Here is a 20,525-nt window from a genome sequence, read left to right as displayed (position 1 = left end):
GGAGCCCCTTGACTGCTGTGAGGTTGCTATACTCATTCTCCAGGAAAAAGTAGTGGCAATAAAGCCCTTCCATGAGCTCTTAGGATTTCTTTGAGAATATACTGTATAATTTCTAGCTTCTATGCTAGCGTGCAGTGAATAAAACCAAGATAGTTAATTTAACATATTATTTAAACAGTCGTGTCCTATTGTTTAACATGACTCAGATTTCTCTTAATTTTTATTAAGGTGAGAACCTTATTGGAAGAGAAAAGCTAATGACTTTGAGAAGTTGCAGTGGAAACAAGTTGTGTGGATGACTTATGACAAGGACGACTTAAGTGTTTGTGCCATGGAATCCAAAAAGAACAGTGATGTTAAAAGCAAAAGGCAATGGTTCAATCAGACCTCCCATCTTCTTCCTCATCCTGAGGAAGCCGAGCACACGTCTGTCAGAGAGGTTGCTGAAGGAGCGAACAACATTGGGTTTGGCCAGGCCCATTCTGCCAGTGTGTCAGAATCAAAGTTGCCAGAGGAAAGCTTGCCTTATTTAAGTTCATCTTTAGATGCAGATCTTGAAATGTACAATAAGAACAGAGTGAAAATTTGCTGTGCACAAGCAGATGAAAGCAAGAAAGAAGCCCATGTGCTGGGAGAGGCATGCGACGACACGCACTTGAATTGCGAGGTGTGTGGTGGTGGCAGACAAAGCTATCTGAGTGAAGATTCACAGCTGGAGTACCTCAGTGCTCACGAGCAAGATTTTAATGATGGGGATAGCTCAAGGGAGTTTTCTGAGCAAAGGGAAGCTGTAAGAATCAAACCCTTAAAGTGGATCCATCGAGTTCAAGAAGTTCCAGAGGGTGGAGTCACAAAGGAACAAAATACCTTAGAGGTGTCAGAAGATAGTTCACCTGCTTCTGAGTGCGGTGTAGATGTGTGTACCTGCGCAGAAGCAGCTACGCCAAAGCTGTTCCACTTGCTTCAGGAGTGCAGTGACATGATTTGTGATTGCCAGGAAAAGCAAATGGAGTATCACTGTGCTATTTGTGGCAGTACACTTGAAAGTCATTCTTGTGGGAATAAAAAAAGGGTCTGTCCAAATCTGCTTGCATTTGACAGTTCAGAAAACAGTGAGGTGAAAGGCATCCCGCTGACTGACAGCACGCAGCCGCCCCTGATGGCTGTGGGTGCAGTGGCTGAACACAGCGACAGACACATTCGCAGCGCCTCGGTGAGGCGAGACAATCCTTCACTTTCACCACGGAAGAGGATCCCTGCAGAGGCCGTGCAGTTTCACATAAGTGCAAGGGACTGTGGTTTCTACGGCTGTGAGGAATCTGGTATGTGCATGTGTGGCATCATCTGCGCTGATTGCGCTATGAAGGACGCTGAAAGCTGGTTTCCAGTCTCTGAAATGCTCACTGGCAAGAATCTCTCTTTTGGGGTGGAAGATGCGGGTGAATCCTCCTGTGGAAAAAGCAGCTGTCTAAACTCGGAGCATCGTGGAAACCTGAAAAACAAAACCGGTGACTCTGATATTGACCAGGCTGTTGATGTGGGTTCTGATTTTCGAGCTTGCTTTACAACAAGCAGAAGTATCAGTGCTCAGGTTTGTCTCTCGTCCAGGGCCATTAATACAGAGCTAACAACGATGAACAAATCTCAGCCTGTGGAATGGCTCTGTGAAACCTGTGCAGGCGTTACTTGCAGTGCAGACTGGTTACATGGAGCTGAAAACACAGAGGAGATTCAGTCACAGTTCTCTGACACAGTGGAAGAACGCTCAGATGGCAACGCTGCAACAGCTGTAAGAAGTACTAACATTGAAGTAATTTAAAAAAAAACAACAAAACCAAACCAATTTTTATTTGAATTTTTTTTAACCTAGAATCCTTCAGAACTTCTCAATACAAATACTCATCTAACTTATTTTTAATGTTTCTTCTTTAGGAACAATGTGAGTGGTGTGGCAGCAATTTGAAGATAAGCACTGACAGGTGGGTCGTGAATTGTTCTTGGTTTGGAATTCTAGATGCTGAGTAAGATTTAATTCATGATTGGAAGGTGACTTAGCAAAGCTGATGATACAGAAAGATTGCAGGACAGCGGCTCCTGCACTGGAGAGTAGGGCTGCCTGTCAGAGGGACCTCAACAAATTGGAAGAGGCCTGCTTCCTGGAGTTGAACAAAGACCAAAGCAACAGCTCTTGGCAATCTGGTGGCGGGGTGCAGAGAAGGCAGAATCAGATTCTGTGTAGATGTGTATTTTGAAAAGGCAAGAACCAACAGTTACAGTGAGGGGAATTCTAAGTCGCTGTAAGTTTTTTACAGTGAGAGTGGTACTGGAAAGGGACTGGAGAGGTTGTACAGTCTCCTTTCATGGAGATATAAAAGGAAAAAAAGAAAAAAAAAAGGAGGATAAGCTCCTGAGCTGCATTTGGAGTTAGCCCTGCTTTGAACAGAGGTTCCCAAACCTAAATTATTCTGACTGTGGAAATAGAGTTGCCAAGTTTCTATTCATTCATATGGCCACACTTCAGGGATAGAAGTTATTATGGTGCTTATGCAGTTTTCACCTCTCATTTAAGGCTAATGATAATGCGAAGATGTTGTACTAACTCCTGGAAGATGCTTATTTTTTAACGTGTAGTAAATAGAAGGAATGGATTTAATTTTTATTTTCCAATGAGTTTTCCTTAACTCATATCAGAAATAGTTTCTGGCAAGGCACTTGTTTCAAAATAAAGCATAATGAACTTCAGGTACTGATTTGGGTGTTTCAAGATTTTGTTTATTATTACTTTCAAGGCTTGTACAACCTGACAAACAAGCTGTGAAGGATTCCACACCAAGCTACTGTCAAAAAATACTGCAGAGGGCAGTTGAAGCAGAATTGCAGCTCCTAAACGCTCATTATAAGATGTGCTATCAGCACTGCTTGAAGATTTACAAGCTTGCTTTGGAGGAAAACATATGTTTTCACAGGTATGTACTTTAATGTCCTTTAAATGAAATGGATAATTTGTTTAAAAGGCATTAATTGCTAATAGTTATTGATGTATTCTCTCCATAGCTTGTAATAGCATTTATAGTTAACATTGTCCAAAATAATTTGCATTTTCCTAACTGCCGAGTCTTATTCTCAGCCTAAAATTTTCTGTAGCACCCAAGTACTCAGAGAAAAATGGGTTTTTTTCCAGGAATGTCTTTCTGTGCCAGAGGAAAAGTAGAGAAAGATAAGACAGAGAATCCATCGAGAAGTGGTTGATGCATAGAAGGGGAGCTGGAGAGGAGGTGGTAAAGGAGAAAGAGAGGAGGTGCAGAGTTACTAAGAGGAGAGGCAGGAAGGGGATGGCGATTGCAGAGGCTCTGGCTGATAAAGCCCTGTAAGGAACCTGGAATTCAACCAAGAAGTCCTGCCTCTGGATGCTTCACTGTGCCAGGGGCAGCTATAAAACCTCATCACTGTGGTGCCTGCTCCGTAGCTGGGGCGAGGGTTCAAGACAGCACCTAGCACTGCTGTGGAGCAGAGTAATGGCTCTAGGTGGCTGCTACTCCATGCTGTGGGACTCAGCTCCTCTTCTTAGGCCATGTGGAGGAAGCCTTAAACACTAAAATGTTCAGGCAGTTCTGGAAAGAGTAAAATAAATGATAAGTTAATCTTATTTCCTTATACATTTTTAACAGATGTAATGGAAATGCCGAACTAGATTCATCTCTCATTTTGGTTTTGGAAGAGCTAAAAAAGGATTACAACAGTATGAGAACGGAAATAAGAATGGGCACACCTTTAAGTGCACTTCCACCACTGTCAGTTGAGATAACGTTGTTCCCAATCTCTTCTTCTTATGTCCCCTGCGAGGTATTTTATCAATTGCTTTTTGATTTTAATCTAAATTGTTTTCTTCAGAAAATTAAGACAGATCTTTTCTTTTTCTGACAGGTGCTCAGACAGGATATTTGCTGTGAGTAAGTAGTGCTCTTTTGTGGTACTTAATAAAATTCAAAATAAATGAGAAGTGAGTTTAAAAGATGTTAAACTTAGAATTTGTTTATTACGAGATGGATCTTGTTGCTTCAAATTGGTTAGCTGAAACACTAGTGTAGCACTTTGGGTACAGGGATTTTATTTTAAGGAAGTGTTTACTCTATAGAGTAGTCTTCCAATATGCAAACTATGACATATTTTTACTACCTTTATAGCAAAAAATTTAAATTTACAGGTATTTTTCCCCAGTTCCCTACTTTCACTACTAAAGTGTTTGTCTCTAATCTTAATGCTGTCTTAAAAATAATCAAAACCAAAACAACCCCACCAAACCAAAAAGAGTGCTGCCAGCAAACACAGTATTGAGTATATACTCAGGTCTTCTGCTAGGATTATAATCGAGTATGAAGGATGATAGAAAGATAACTTCATAATTTAGACAGATATGTCATGCTGCACATTCAAGAGCCACATAAAGCAACTTCACTAAGTGGGTTTTAAAACAAATTTGGCAATAAGTTTTTACTACATCAAGTAAACAACTAGAGCACCTCCCATTTGAGCGCAGGCTGAGAGAACTGGGCTTGTTCAGCCTGCAGAAGAGGAGGCTCCAAGGAAACCTTAGAGCAGCTTCCAGTACTGAAAGGGGCTCCAGGAAAGCTGGAGAGGAGCTCCTTAACAGGGAGTGCAGGGGCAGGACAAGGGGAAACTGTTTTTAACTGGAAGAGAGGAGGTTGAGATGAGATCTTAGGGAGAAATGTTTTCCCATCAGGGTGGGGAGGCCCTGGCCCAGGTTGCCCAGAGCAGTGGTGGCTGCCCCATCCCTGGAGGTGTTCAAGGCCAGGTTGGATGGGGCTTGGAGCAGCCTGATCCAGTGGGAGGTGTCCCTGCCCATGGCAGGGGGGCGGAACTACGTGGCCTTTGAGGTCCTTTCTGACCCAAACCATTCTGTGATTCTATGACTTCAAATTTCCTGTTAAGCATTACTAAAATTAATAAAGACTTGCATGGAAATTTCACATTGTAAAGACCTACATCAAAACATCACACAGAAAGCTATCTGGATATAAGAAAAAATAATATATACCTAGAACAGAGCTTGATGTTTCAGGTTGCAACCAATGCTTCTGTAAAATGCATCTGTCAAAAAAAAATGGTTTTCAATTGGTTCCCAATTCATTTTAAGCTAATATTTATTATGCACATTTTATTTATGTTACTGCAAGCTTAAGGAAATATCTAATTTACCAATTTAGAGCACCTGGTATGATTGTAGAATTTAAAATTGTGCAGTATTTTATATTAAATTCTTGGATCTGTTTTAGTTCTGTTTCAGTCACAAGAAAAGCTTACTTCGAAGCACAAAAATGGAATGAAAGGAACATTTCTGTCAACATGGTAGGGACTTTTTCCTTATTGAGTTTCATAGACATTGATGTTGTGAGCACAGTCTCCTCTGAGATACTTGCAAATACAATCACAGTCTTCAAGGCCCAAGTTGACATTCTCTGCCAGTAATTGTAAATGCAACTGATGTGACCAGAGTTTTGCTCTGCTTCTCAAAACAAAATAATTTGAGCGTTCTTGATGGTGATCAGTAGGTTAACTTTTAAAAATTTACCTGGTTTTAATCAATTAATATTCTGCAGCTCAGAAAAATAGCATATGATCAGGTGCAAGTGCTATGGCATAACTGAAACGTGTTTGTAGGTCGATCCACAGACTGTGTGCTTACTTGATGGCCATCAGCCAAGTGACCCTCCTTCCTCCAAGACATCTGTAGACCAACATAAAGATCAGGATGTGGAATGTGGTAGGCGATCTGCTTCTGGTCAAATATTACATTATTTAAGTTCTTGTGAAAACCTCAGTCCCTGTGTAAAACATATGTATGATACTCAACTACCCTTTCTGTGATGGAATGCGTTGTCAGCTCGATATTATACTTTACATCTTGAAAAAGAATTTGCTACTTAAATAAGAAGTGAGAACGGGTTGTGTGTCACCCTTCATAATGCAGTGCCAAGTCATGTAGGTAGCTGGAATCCTCTTAAGCACAGAAATCACATATATTTATGTGATATATGGTGTTCACGGTCTGAGTTCTAACACAATGGATTTTTTTCAACTATTAAGGCTGTGTGAAAATGGAAGAAAGGAATGAGGACTTGACAGTAGCAGATTCCTCAGTAAAACCTGAAGAAACTAAAAAGCAACAAGAAAAACAAGACAGGGTTGATGTAAGAGGTGAGCTTGTGTTCTTTAAGCTGCCATACCTAGTTACGGTGTTTGTTACTTGAGAATGAGTAAACATAGTAAAAATGCTAGCTGCGTTTTCTGACTTACTTTTTCACTAACTTGCATGCTCGTACAAATGTTCAGCTCTCTTCATCCATGTTTTTTCCTTGAAAACTTTACCTACAGTTGTTAAACTCATTTTAGGAAATGTCCAGCCAATCGTGTTGGAAATCTTTCTTTTTCTTTCTTCAGCTGCTTTCTGCTTCTTCTCCATGCTGGCTTCTTTAGAGTTAGCTGGGAATGGTCTCTGTTTGGAAACTTGGATGGTGGGCAGTCCCAGTGTGCTGAAAACAGAGAGCTTGTGTTCTGTGGTGAGGGCTCCCAGTGAGTACCCACTCTTTAGCACTGGCACCGTTAGCTCAGACCATTGTTTATCTGGTTATACCTCTTCTGCCTCTTCAAACCTCAGGAAATACTCAGGGAAAAGAGATCTCACGAACTGAACTGTTGTGCTGCTCAGGACACTTGTTTTCTGTTAGAAGATGCTCTTCAGTCTTTTAGGATTTTAAAGGTTTTATGTGTACGCTTTCCAAAATCAACAGAGAAGGTGTTATCTTGAACTGAAACAAGATCAGTAACGCTTTGTGTTCTTACATTCATTATTAGAAGCGAAGATAACAGAGAGTGGAAATGAGTGTTCATTTATTCGTGTTGGTGGCCTGAGCTCCTCGGTGTCAGAGGTATGCCTGTTTTTATTAACATAGCAATAGTCATATCTTGCCTCCTTTCTGAGTTCCTTCACGCTGTACATTTGCAACCAAAATATGCTTCTGTTTTGTAGGTTGAGCTAAGATCACATTTCCAGAAGTATCAGATTGCTGACATTCTCATCTGTGTGGCTTCCGGTAACTACAGGTATATTAATGTTTTACTTGTTTCAGACTTTTTTACTGTCAAAGTGAATTGCGGGAGAGAAGAGGAATTTGTTCATTAATTTATTTTCATTTTGTCTCAGTAGTTAATGTAGATAAAGATAGGTTGACAAAATCTTGTCATTCCAGACAGCTTCTCATAAGTTAAGCAGTCTGAAATGTTCTGTTGAGTTTAATTGAGATACAGTTAATATTTGCAAGATAAGAGCCATAATATGTTCTTACTGATGGTAACTTGTGTTTTACTTAGTTTCCTTTATTTTGATTTTATGTTGTAGATATGCATTTCTTTGCTTCAAAGAGATGAATCAAGCCCAGTTAGCTGTAGAGGAAATGAACCAGAAAGAAATAAAAGGAAAAGCAATAAGCGTTGAACTTGTAAATGATGCATCAGAGAACAAGTCTTTGGTTTCCCAAATACTTAAAGCTAAGCTTCAGCATGAAATCCAGCCTGTTGATAACAGTCAAATAAATGATCAAGATAAAGCACTTGCTTCAGCCTCCAGTGCTGCGAAAGCACCTGACGCCACCTCTACTTCTGAGAAAGTGCATCTCCACCCCTTAACTTCTTCAGACATTTCTTCTACCCAAGTACCTTCGGAAACAAGGTGTCCTGGGTTGAAACCACCTACCGAAGATTTGGTACGTTTTTTGCTTCGAGTTAATAAAAACGTAAATAATTATTGCTAGATCTCCTTTATATGGCAGATGAAGAGCCTTAAAACTTGTTATTCCATAACGTGTTACATTTAGTATATCTGAATGGTGTTAGGATAAGAAAACATGTTATATATAAGTAATAAATTTCTGGCGTGTTGCAGAGGAGCGAGAACCTCTGTGTCAACTCATGATACTTCTTTTTTTCTTAATCCTAAGCCAGCTGGGAACCTAGCCATTTGCTGCTTTTCTGCTTGCTTTTCTCCTCTTTTGAGTTTCCACTTGTAACACCTTTTAAAGTCAATGTTTTGTGCTTTTGATAATGGAAAGATTTGGGGATATTAGAGGGGAAACTCTGGGATTTTAAATATAAATGTAAAGAAACATTGAATGTAGAAATATATTTTTTGTATTCCTTAAGGCTGGTCCTTGCAGGATAAAGTAAAGGTAGTGATTAATTGCTGGTGTTGCTCATAAACTATATAGATATGTTGCTCTGGGGATTTATATTTGAATGTGCTAGTCCTCTGGAAAGTATGAATCTGATGTAATTCAGTGTAGCAGGAATGTCAGTTACCCATAAATGCGTGTAGTAGTCTTATTTCTAATTTACAGATTGCATAATATAGAATCATAGAATTGTTTGGTTGGAAAGGACCTTTGAGATCGAGTCCATATGACCAGCATATTAGAAGAAGATATTGATCTGAATCTGTACCTGTCATTTCTTTTTCCTTTTCCCATAACAGGAATATTTATTAGTAGTAAAAAAAATGTTGTATTACTTGTACAATACTCTAACTCATTCAAGTTTTGCTTATTTTGATGCAATTCCAGAATACCAGAGAAAACTTGCAGCAGAAAATCGCATCTCCTTTCTCCACAAGTTCCTATGATGCCTTTGTTTCTCCTAATGCACTGAACTTGAGCAGCTTTACCAAGTTAATGAATAAACTTCAAGAAATTCACCCAGCAGCCAGCAGGTAACAGCATCTGGATCTCCTTTCTGCCCGGACTTGTAAAGGATCTGATATCCATGGGTACTGAATGTGTTGCACAAAATGTGACGTAAACAGTTCTTTGTTTTATTCATATAGCGACAAAATTGTGGCTGCGTTGCTGGAGGTGAAGAAAAATAACAAAGGTGTCCTAAGCGGCTTGTCCATCAATTCTATTGTGGAAAGGACCTCTGCAGTTCTGAAGAAATCAACCCCTAGCTGTGGGTGGGAGAAGGAACGTAAATAAGTGAGTATTTGGGCCTACAGAAAAAGAGTGAAATAAAACCCACTTGAATTTGTGTAGCTGTGTAGCCTGACTAGATCAGTAACTTAGCATAAAGCTCTGCAAGAAGGACCTGAATGAATCCACTGAAACACTGGTTTCTAAGGACTGATAGCTGGTTTTCAGAGGATCAGATTAGCTTGCTAGGTTTGTGCTCTACAAAACTTGGCATACAGAGGGTTTTATTATGCTGTTTGTTAACTGTTGTATTAACTAAGTGGAGATATCATACATATTCTGGGCAAAAGTGACGCCTAATGGCCAGTCCTTGCATAGCATTTCGTGAAGAAATGCCAGCATAGGTTCACTTTGGTTTAAAAACTGATGATTTCTGTCTGTTGTATCAGATTCAGGTCTGGACTAGCGATCTAACAGAGTAAGGTTGTCCATCTTTCAGGATTTTTCATGTTAAAGGACATCTTGTGTGATGTCATAACACTGGATGCTGCAGGAAGCTGCAGCGAGCTGAACAGCTAGAGCCACAGCTCAGAATTCCGGGACACTGACTTATATTCTCCTGTAGGAGACATCCTTGAGTTAGCGCTTGTTTCAGTCTCCGAAGCTTGGTATTCCCCTTGCTTTAGGGCTGCTAGCAGGGCCACTGCTAGGTTTCCCGCACTGTCCCAAACCTTCTTAGCAGTGCTCCAGCTTCACTTTTGCCGATAAACGCAGTCTAACTTGTTGTATGATATTTATTCTTCTGTAGTGTTTCTTCACAATGCTGCACCAAATTCTTAATGCTCCGATTTTGGTCTCAAAGCTCCTGTTTGAAGGAGTCAATCTGGTTTTAATCGATACCAACTCTTCCAAAATGAGTAGTACTAGGTTTATGCCAATAGTTTTACATAGCTGAGTAGCTTTCCCAGCAAACTAGATGTTGCTTGTGAGATTAAATTCTCCTGCTCAAGTCCCTCGCGTGTATTACTGTAGTGCATGAGTAAACCATAGAACAGCCTTAACTTGAACAGAACCGCTGTGTGTTCCGTAGTAGAACTGTGGTGGAAGTAGAGCGATTCTGCCCAGTAAGACAAAGGAGAAACCTGGGCTAGAAAAGCTTCCCTAGTAGCAATAAATAAGTTCTTACAAGTCATTCATCCCAGGTGTTGTTCTGGGAATTTAATATCAGTGACTGGAAAAGTCCTTCAGAAAGACTGATTGTAGACTGTGCCAAATACACGGACATAGGACAGGATTTTACACATGAAGAAGAGCATGAAAGAATCTCAACCGATGTGCATGTTTGTTTGAGTTCCTGTTGAAAGGGTTAGTGTAACCTAGGTTTGTTAGTTTGGCATTTGACTGTCCTGTGAGCTTTTACAGCTGCCTCTATCAATATGTGAAAAGGAAAAGGTGTCATGTTAATCTACTGTCTGACTCCCGCAGGATTGCAGACACACACGTTAAAACTCATTAAAACCAAACAAAATCTCACACTTGAAAGTATTTCAGACAGTAAGGTCTTAACAGCCCAAATGTGTTGTACTTTCCTTGTCAAGTGATTTTCATTTTAATGGTTTGTGGACTCTACAGCCATAACTTCCCATGATAGTATATTTTTCTGTTGCATTGCTAAAGAGATTGTGACCCGTAACCATTTTTACTTCCACCATGAGGGAGCTGGGAAATAGGCAAGTTTATTAGTAAGGAATCAGGAAAAAAAATTCTTAACTTTCTATAGTAAGGAACCAGTCTGTGATGTGTTTCAAGAAAAGATGATTCTGGTAAGTGTACAGCTTCGGGCTTTCCGTAAGGGTCAGTGTCCACTGAGAAATGCCACCTTGGAGTCCTTGCAAGCGGATGGAACATCCAGAGTTTTACAGACAGTACTTGTGTTTCAAGCTGTATTGCAGAGTATTTAATATGTAACCATTTATAATGTTTTATACTTCAAAGCTGAATTTAATCCAGCTCCTTCCTTTGGCTGACTTAGCCCAGCGTTGGACACCTGGCTGCTTACAGATCCTGTGTATCTGTTAATTTTGAAGGCGTAACTTCACTAGAAATGGGAAGTTAGGCTTTGGGCTGGAAGGTCCTTTTGTATTCTCACCAGTGAGCTGCTGTCATATTTACCTGAACAGCACACAACCTTTTTCTGTTTTCTAAACCTCCTGGTGAGCAGCAGTTGACAGGAGTTGCGATGCTACAGAAGTTACTCAGTGCAGCATTAAAAATGGCCATTTCTTTAAATTTTATCAATGCCAAACGTCCATACTTGGAAGCTTTCTGTGAAATGAATGATCTGCAGTGAAAATTTAAACCCAGACCAATGGAGAGGGATTTTATCAAAGCGTAACTACAACAGTGCTTTGAGAAACAAAGAACTGCACAGAGCTTACGTATCCAAATGATGATTTAATAACCTAATTTTGAATTAATAGATTTAATTAAAAAATTACCGCCAGATATGATTTGTTGCACAAAGATTATGTATTTTATTTTATTGGAGTCATTTCCTTCATGCCATTCTCAAAGCTAGGAAAGCTCACTCTTCTACTTCTGCAGCAAGATTGCAGCTTCCAGTGGTTTTCTGGGGTCCTAAAACTGCTGATGTTTCTTTTATTTCTGTTTGAGCACAAAATTTACCCGCTGCTTTTGTTTGTCTGTTTTTTCTGTTTCAGTAGATGGCTTTCTGATGGTGAACAATCCATCATCTCCCTTGGGAAGAGTTTTGCAAGTCCAATGCTCCAGCTTGTTCTGAGAGTGTGCTGTGTTTCTAGTTTGGTTTATTTCAGCAGGTCTTAATGAAAACTCATGTAACGTCACTGCACGACATGCAGTGTTATCCAAGAGAATATAACCTGAAGGTCAGTTTGGGATGTTTTACTGCTTATGTATTGCATATTAGATAACTCTTTGCAGTTTTGTTGTTCTCCAAAATTTGTTAAAGCATTTCAGCAGTTTTCTTCAATGCAAAGATTCCACTTGAGTGAAGCAAGACTTCTCTCATACCAGCAGGGCTCTGCCAGGCTGAAACAACCTCTGGTGCTTGCATGCCCCTAAATTTTAGACATGGTGGTATCTGTTAAGATGTTAATAAATAGCCAACACCCTCATGCGTTCCAGATAATCTGATTCGGAATAGTCTGTAGCAATTCCACGTATCCTCTGAATACCAGGGCAGAGCAGGGGAGGCAGCAAGGGTTTCATTTTAGAAAACCAGGCTTTGGAGCTGCCAGCGCTGGTCGGCTGGGTTTCATAATCCCTGGCTGCAGCACAGTCATCTCGTGTCCCTTCTGATTCGGAAGCATCCTGCAGGCTGCAGCGTGGCTAGACGGCCAAATGTTTCCTTCAGGATGAAGCCTGGGCATTAATTTTTTTTTTCTTTTCAAAGCATGGCATTTTGTTGTCTTGTTTTCTAGTTCTCTTGATGAGCTTCTAAATCCTCTTTTTGTGTTCCATGGGCTGGTGTTAGTGGGAAGCACGCGCCCCCAGAAGCTTTGGGGTTTTGTTGATACAGAGAGGAATGGGAAAGCTGCGAGTATCCAGTCTTTTGTGTTTGTCAGTGATGTTACTGTACAGAAGAGATCTAGATCTTCTGCTAAACGAAAGAAAGGCAGTTTAGGTCTATGTGTCTGGTCAGGGAGTGAGGAGAATTATCCCTGATTGACACGGACAGGCTCGTGCTGTGACGTTGCACAACGACCGATACTTCGCTGTTGTCCATCACTCGCTCTCTGTTGTACTTTATTCTCCATCTCAGCTGCATTTGGTGCTGAAAATAAAGGTTAAAATTCCTTCTTTGAACTGTTGTGCTGCTGTTCTGCTGTTTTCTGGTCTCGTCCCTTCCATCTCTCAGCAGAACCACCATTAGGTAACGTTTTCCGAGCCCCAGCCCGCTCTGACAGCCTGTGCTGCAGACTTGGCCTGGAGCTGCAGGAAAACCTCGGCTTTGGCTCTTCTCTATTCATACCAAGATGAAAGCAGGCAGAGGCTTTGCTCTACCACATTATTAATAGCGAGTGCTGCCCTTTGTGTTCCCCAGCCCTGGTTCTGTAATTAGTCGGGTGTTATTAATAGTTTGGGATAGAACTAGAACAAGCTGGTTTGTTTCTACGGGAAAAGCAAAACGGGTCTGATAGGAAGCACTGAAGTTTGCACACTGTGGTGTTCGCTCACGTTTTCCTGATCCTTGTTCTTCTCCGTTTGAAGGGAAGGTCTGACTTAAACTGGGAGAGCCAGTGTGTGGGGCAGAGCTCCCACAGCTGGAGCCCTGGCTTACTGGCCCCTCTTCATCCCAGGAGCCCAAGCAGGCGCTCTCCTCTTCGGGCACGGATTCCGCTGCCGGCTGCAGGTGGAGCTCTGCAAGCTCAGGACCGGGTTTTTACGCAGTAAAAAACCCCACCAAAGCCACAAAACACTTATTTTCCTCCCACAATCGCATCGCGTTCTCTACGTTCGCGTTCGCCGCCTTGGAAAGAAAGGGAAGGGATGGATTTTAGCCTTGGGCTGGAGCGAAATGCTGTCGGTGGGGCTGGAAGGAGGGCTCGGGAGGAGGCGCGAGAGGAAAGGGTTTCTCGGTGCTTCCCCGCCGAACTCGTGCTCCCTCCCCGCATCCCTGCCCGGCGCGGAGGCAGCGCTGCCTGCCGAGCCCCTCGGCGAGGCGACCCGGGCCCGACAGCGGCGCGGCGGGGCGGTGTCCCGGGCCGGGCGGTGCCGGGCCCGCCCCTGCAGCGGCGATGGCCCCGCTCCCCCGCCGCTTCCTCTGCCTCCTCCTCGGTAAGTGCGACCCCGGCTGCGGGGAGCCCGCTGCCTCCCCTCGGGAGCGCCGCCTCTGCCCCGGGAGCAGGCGTGGGGCACCGGGAGAGGGTTCGTAGCACCGGGAGCGGGCGTGCAGCCCCAGGAGCAGGTGTGCGGCGCTGATGCCCTCCTCCTGACCTTACAGCCACCTGCCGACCTGCTCAGAAATCCACCGTCTCCAGCTGAGATTGGCTAGCAACTCAGAAAGCAGGTGGAAATTAGAAAGAGAAATCATTCCAGAGCAACAGGACGTAATAAAACATCTAACGTGGCCCCTGCGTGTGCCAGATGATGAAGGCATCGGACACAGCCTGGTTTGTGGGGCATTTTCTCTTTGGTAGGTAAGATTTACTGAAGTACGTCCATGCGGGAAGATGCTCTCTACCATTTGTTTCCGAAGTAGGAATTAATTACTAAGGGAGTGGTTTTGGAGTCTCTTTTCTCCTGTTCCTGAAATACAGGGAGAGGATGCAGCCAGGAGTGCTCGTTCAAGCGAGAATTTTCAAGCTGAGATTTGGTGTGCTGGGTTTAGCAGATCAACTTTAAATTGGGTTGGAAGCTCTTGTATTGCCTGGTTATTTTCACAGAGTGCAGCATGCCCTGGTTCCTTTGTCCCTAGTATTTCAGATGCAACAGGTAGAGCCTTGTGCTGTGCTTGTAACCTGAATATCTGCAGCAGAAAGCTCAGCAGGGTCACGTCTTGGTACTCTCTATAAGAAGTGTGTTTATTTAAGGTTACTTAGAAGGGAAACTGCATACGCTTATCCTAATGCTGATCTTATATGAAATCAAAGTAATCTTTGAGGAAGTGTGGGTTTGTTCTTCTTCCCCTTCGCTCTTTCTTGCTAGTTTTCTCCTCCAAACCCTGGTGAATAATGCATTGAGCTGTGCTGCATGAAACGGTCTCTGTACCATGTAATTAACTATTTACTACTCTTTAGCTGGCGGCTATTCATGGGAGGAGAGCTTGCTGTTAGGTGAAGTGTGTTCTCCGTGCTCAGTGGCAGGGAAAGACTCCGGGTGCCTGGCTGAGGAAGGAACAATCCTGCACAGAAACCTGCATGTTGGTGTTTTTACTGCCAGCCTGTGAGCCCAGCTGCTGCCTTGGGACACACTCTTGGACAGCTTCCTTTGTCACTAAAGCACCTTCCCTTGCAAATGGTTGAGGGGTTTATGAAGGGTGAGTGTTGAGCCGTGGTTTGTGATGATCTCCTCCCCAGAGCTGTATTTCTGGAGACGTGTCCTGCTCTGAGGAGCCCAGTATCCAGAATAAAACAAGGGGTGTGAGCTTAAGGCTGATACTGTTTCATTGTGCCTCCCGGTTGCTCATTTCTCCATTGAGTCAGAGTGTAACTCCTGATGCCAGCTGAGAGCATCCAGCATCCTCACTGACTTGTGACCAAAGCCACCGCAGGAATTCTTGGTGGTGGGGACAGAGCCCTTGTATTGTTTGCCTCACCTTATTATCCAACTGGAGAGCTTTGCCCTGTTGACTTCCAAACTTGCATGCAGTCTGAGCTACGAGAGGATGACACAGACCCTCTCCCTGCTCCCGTAACCCCCTGGCCTACTGAAGCTGAGATCCAGATCCTGGCAGCATCAGCTGAGCTTTCATTTTATGCAAGAAAAGCCTTTCTCTTGCAGCTCAAGCCTTTTTCTTAAAGCTCAAGCTTTAGGCAACTTTACAGCCAGCTGTGGAGTCTTCAAAAAGCAGTGATGGTCAGGGCATCGACTGCCTAAAAGTAACCCTGGTCTCATTCAGCTGAGATCCAGCTGTATCCCAAGGTAACTGCTTCCATTAGAGGTAAAATTTGGCTCTTTCATTTTTTTTTTGCCTGTGGTTCCCTGCAGAGGCTGCTCTGAGAGGAAGGAATGAGCCATGCTCTTGCTCATCATGCTGGGAGCAGAGGTGATTAACACTGTACTCTGCAGCCTTATTTTGGTGTTTAAGGGGTTACCTGAGGGCTGGGTTTCACACGGAGCCTTGTCATTGCTGGTGATGATTTATGAAGCAGGATTATGACTCGGAGCCAGGTCAGGGTTAGGCAGGTGAGAGTTAACAGGGAAACCTTGCTAAACCCCAGGCAGGTTTGCAGAGTTGGATCCACACCGATGGCATTAGTGCCGCGCTGCTTGCTGGAGTGAGTTGTGGGCATGTGCTGGTAGCATCCGTGTGCGTGCCTGAGGATGCTGGCAGCCACGAGAAGGGCCAAGTGATGTTCAGTGCTTCTCAAGAACGTGCTAGCGTGTGGCTGGAGGTGCCATGGGGTTAGATATTCCCCATGCTGGTTTTTGCTGTCACTTCCTGTGCCTGTTTCTGGTCGCACGCAGTGCTGTGCTGCTTTGATTTCTGTCAGATTTCGGTAACTGTATTATTGAAAGCGATAAGAGGGAATCGCAAATGAGGCCAGTAAAGCATTAATATCACACTGGCTCCCTGCATCTTCTGTATGTGCTGTATGTATTTTTTGTATATTTTCCAGAAAATGATTCTTTCTTAAAAAACAAAACAGTCATTGGCACCATTTATGATCTGTCCAGGAAAATACAAAATTATGAATGCCCTTGTATCCTCTGCTTGGCTGCTGGGACCCCTGGAGTCAGGAGAAAAGGAAGCAACTTAAAACCTTTGGAGTTCTGTGGAGTGGTTTAAATTGTCTTAACTCATTTAAACATTGCGACGTCGATCCTTGGGCTTTGGTCCAAGATGTCTCGGGGAAAGGAGATGGCAGTGAGAGGAGATGCTTTGGGTTTTCTGTGCATACCTGTACACCTGTATATTCCCTTTGTCTTATACTCATCCCTAAACCATCGCATCTCATGCCTTAATGCCATCAGTCAGTGCTTTGTGGCTGTAGTCAGCCAATTGCTTGAATTTCCTGGACTCAAAAATAATGGTAATAAGAGAACATTAACACTAAAAGTAATGAGAGAGGGAAAGCTCTGCCTGGCAGCAGGAGCGGCTTTGAGAGCCAGGCGGCTGCACCGCTACAGCAAAATTGTGTGGTGCATTAGAATTATTTGTGCCTTCCCTCACCCCAAAGCATGCGTGGTTATCCCTGCATGTGCAGTGAGCCCGAGCACCTCTTTTAGAATAATACTGTTTTGCTTGAAAGCCTGATTGAAGGCTACTCTGGGAAAATCCTCTGAAATATTTAGAGCGTGTCCCTGACAGTGAAGTAGAACGTTCCTCCTCCTTTTCAGAGCATCTCTGAAATGGAGAGGACATGATGTGTTAAAAGAAAAGTATGTGAGTAGTGAAAAAATGTAATTTCCCATACATGGCAGCTCTATTCCTATAGAAACTGGAGGTCTATAGGTTTGTTGGATACTGGCTGTGTTATCCAGTCAGGAAGCCACTTGGCTTTGAGAAATTGAATTGCATTTATTAACTCTGAAATACTGTTGAATTAAACAGCTGTTAAGCGCTGACACTGTAATCTTGTATTTGTAATGACCCTGGAGGTTGCGGGTAATGAAAATATAAATGCCATGACCTGGAATGAAATTAGAGACCTCATAATCACTAAAAATGGGGTTGGTATCCATCATGTTTTCACAGGGCTGGAAATGGGCATCGTGTCATTACAGAGTTGAGGGAGGTCTTGGAAACCTGCGGGTGGGAATCCAGAGTTAACACCTTGCACTAGCAAGTTCCTTCTGCCTCCGTCGCCGTCGGAGTTAGCAAGCGTGTTGGGGGAAGGTTGTGGCCCCAAAGCAATGGCTGTGGTCACATTCCTTGCCGGCACAGACCTCACACTGCGCGAGGAATGAAAACACTGCGGGGCAGCACTGGGCTTGGGGTAGAGGAGCGTTAGAAACTGCTTATACAGGGGACTTGCAGCGTGTTTTGGCTTAGTCAAATGGCTAAATACCTTTTCCTTTCCTAAAAGAAAATCACGGCTAGGGGTTGCTGGGCACATTCATGCTCTGGATAGGTGAGTACTGGGGAATCCCAAGCCCAAGGTGCCAGTGCTCTGCTGTGGGTGCTGCGTACGAGCTCGGTGCTCTTAATCAGCAAATCCAGTAATGAACCTGCTTCATGGTTTCAGTCCCTTGTCTCTGCCCTTCTACAGCTTGAGCTTTTCAGAGTTTCAAACCACAGCCTGGCACCCTGGGAAAGCAGCCCAGCAGGGCTCGGTGTCAGGGCATGGGCAGCAGCCTGGCTCAAAACCTCTGGCAGCGCTGAATTTCAGCCAAGGGTGGGACGTGATCCCTCTGGGATTCTCCAGATCCCTTAGGTAGCATTTGCTGGGAAAACGGCAGCGCTCTGTGTGCTGAGTTGCAGAGAACTGCCGTCTCTGGGCATTATTCAGCTGGAAAGAAAGAAAACTGCATTGAGAAACCTGTTGAAAAGGACAATAAATTATTACCGGGCTGCTTGCATTTCTCAGTGACAGATTTTAGTCTGGAAATTGTATATTGGAAGCATTTAGTCAGGGTGCTCACCTGGAGTTTTGTGTCCAGTTCTGGAATCTCCAACATAGTTCCATATCCTTCTTCTCCTATGTTGGAACAGGTCCACAGGAGGACACAGATATGATCCGAGGGCTGGAGCACCTCTGCTATGAGGGCAGGCTGAGAGAGTTGGGGTTGTTCAGCCTGGAGAAGAGAAGGCTCCAGGGAGATCTTAGAGCAGCTTCCAGTACTAAAAGGGTCTCCAGGAAAGCTGGGGAAGGACTTTTTACGAGGGCCAGGAGTGATAGGATGAGGGGAAATGGCTTTAAATTGGATTTAGATTAGACATTAGGAAGAAATTCCTCATGATGAGGGTGGGGAGGCCCTGGCCTAGGTTGCCCAGAGAAGCTGTGGCTGCCCCATCCCTGGAGGTGTTCAAGGACAGGTTGGATGGGTCTGGGAGCCCCTGATCCAGTGGGAGGTGTCCCTGCCCACAGCAGGTGGAGTGGGCCTGGATGGGCTTTGAGATCCCTTTCAACCCAAATCTTTCTGTGATCCTATGAATGCACCAACAAAACAGAACAGCAATTTATTTTATTTTTCTCCCTGATTAATTTTTATGTATTTCTTATGTGCTTATTTATATGCACTCTGTTTCAGTGAATAATATTTGCTCAGGAATTGACTTTTTTTTGTCTCGAAGGCAGTTCAGTAAAACAGTTCATAGCCCCACGTAGCAGAATAATCCATGTTTAATGCACACAAACCCGCTGAAACATGAACCAAGGATCGAAGCATGTTGTCTCCAAACTGATGCCAGACACTTTTAACCTTGGTGTTAGTTTCCCTGTTCTTATTATAGCCTCAATCAACTGCAATCGCTGGAAGTAAGAAATAGTCTGGGGGCAGGGGGAGAAGAGCGTGTTTGCCTTTAGCACAGTCTTGAGATCCTCAGCGTGGTGACTGCTCATTTCTCCCTGGCTTTCTGCAAGACCAGCCCAGCTTTGAGACCAAACACGCCTCTTGTGGCATCCTGTGTGCTGTTGATGTTTTATAAACAACTCTAAAGCGGATGCTGATGCTGGAAGCCACTGTGGCTGGCTCCCAGGGGTGCCATCCCTTCAGCCCCTGGAAGCACCTTCTCTTTCTGGATGTGTGGAATTCCATGGGGATCCCCAATTCAGCTCATCTAGGTCAGCGGGTGCGTGTTCAGTGGTGGGAACAATCAGACCCAATTTGAACTAGGAATGGGTAAAGCCAAGGCTCTACCATCCAAATCTCCAGCACGTGTTTAAAACCTGCAGTTTTCCTCCATCAATTTAATCAAGGTGGATTATTTTTAAAAAGATCCCACTATTCATTAAGGATCTAATTATCTTTATATCTGGCTGCTCAAGGCAGACTTTCCTCTCCCCTGATGTGTAGTCAGCCAGCAGCTGGGTTTCAGCATGCCTAGGTTGTGAATACACATTCTCCTTCCCTTCTTCTCAGCTGCTTTTATTTTACTTACTAAATGATTTTTTTGGGGAAAGCAAAGTATTTGTCTTTCTGCCCTGTGCAGAATTCAGCCTGGGGACAAGTAGGATAAGTCCTGTTCCTGGAAACGTGCTTGGCAGCTGCTGATGGTTAACAAGGATGTACGGTAACTCGTGGTGATACATAGGGGAAACCGAGGAAAGGGGAAAAATTGCACCCAGGTCCTGTTTCCATGTGTTTATTGGTTAATATTATTTAACAGCACTACTAGATGCCATCCAGAGGGACCTGGACAGGCTTGAGAGGTGGGCCCGTGCGAGCCTCATGAAGTTCAGCAAGGCCAAGTGAAGGTCCTGCACCTGAACTGGGACAATCCCAAGCACAACTGCAGGCTGGGTGGAGAATGGATTGAGAGCAGCCCTGAGAAAAAGGGCTTGGGGTGCTGGGGGATGAGAAGCTCAATGTGAGCCGGCAGCGTGTGCTTACGGCCCAGAAAGCAACCGTGTCCTGGACTACATCCAAAGCAGTGGGACCAGCAGGGTACGGAGGGGATTCTGTCCCTCTACTCTTGTGTGGCCCCACCTGGAGCCCTACATTCAGTTCTGGAGTCCTCAGTGCTCGGAGGGCACAGATCTGTTAGAGTGAGTCCAGAGGAGGCCACAGAGATGATGCGAGGGCTGGAGCACATCCCACATGAGAACACTCTGAGAGAGTTGTTCAGCCTGGAGTAGAGAAGGCTCCAGAGATAACTTATTGTGGCCTTCTGAAGGGGGCTCCAGGAAAACTGAGGAGCGGCTCCTTAACAGGGAGTGCAGGAACAGGACAAGGGGAAACTGT

The 20,525-nt window shown here is 43.9% G+C and overlaps 1 protein-coding gene across 1 annotated transcript in view; it reads left to right on the top strand.

Moving 5' to 3' along the window:
• Nucleotides 1-1,151: 1,151 nt before the first annotated feature.
• Nucleotides 1,152-20,525, top strand: part of LOC138722420 (RNA-binding protein 44-like) — a 40,571-nt gene continuing 21,197 nt past the window's right edge. Inside the window, exons 1-12 of the mRNA XM_069860494.1 lie at nucleotides 1,152-1,810; nucleotides 1,933-1,979; nucleotides 2,790-2,966; nucleotides 3,669-3,843; nucleotides 5,680-5,782; nucleotides 6,874-6,947; nucleotides 7,049-7,122; nucleotides 7,418-7,781; nucleotides 8,634-8,779; nucleotides 8,894-9,038; nucleotides 13,316-13,405; nucleotides 13,652-13,793. Of these exons, the coding sequence (XP_069716595.1) occupies nucleotides 1,160-1,810; nucleotides 1,933-1,979; nucleotides 2,790-2,966; nucleotides 3,669-3,843; nucleotides 5,680-5,782; nucleotides 6,874-6,947; nucleotides 7,049-7,122; nucleotides 7,418-7,781; nucleotides 8,634-8,779; nucleotides 8,894-9,038; nucleotides 13,316-13,405; nucleotides 13,652-13,793 (2,188 nt within the window). The 5' untranslated portion in view covers nucleotides 1,152-1,159. The remainder of the gene's footprint in view (nucleotides 1,811-1,932; nucleotides 1,980-2,789; nucleotides 2,967-3,668; nucleotides 3,844-5,679; nucleotides 5,783-6,873; nucleotides 6,948-7,048; nucleotides 7,123-7,417; nucleotides 7,782-8,633; nucleotides 8,780-8,893; nucleotides 9,039-13,315; nucleotides 13,406-13,651; nucleotides 13,794-20,525) is intronic.

The sequence above is a fragment of the Phaenicophaeus curvirostris genome, chromosome 7, assembly GCF_032191515.1.
Source record: "Phaenicophaeus curvirostris isolate KB17595 chromosome 7, BPBGC_Pcur_1.0, whole genome shotgun sequence".
Lineage (NCBI taxonomy): Eukaryota > Metazoa > Chordata > Aves > Cuculiformes > Cuculidae > Phaenicophaeus > Phaenicophaeus curvirostris.
The sequence above is the reverse complement of the archived record's forward strand: the minus strand, read 5'-3'. Positions and strand labels throughout refer to the sequence as shown.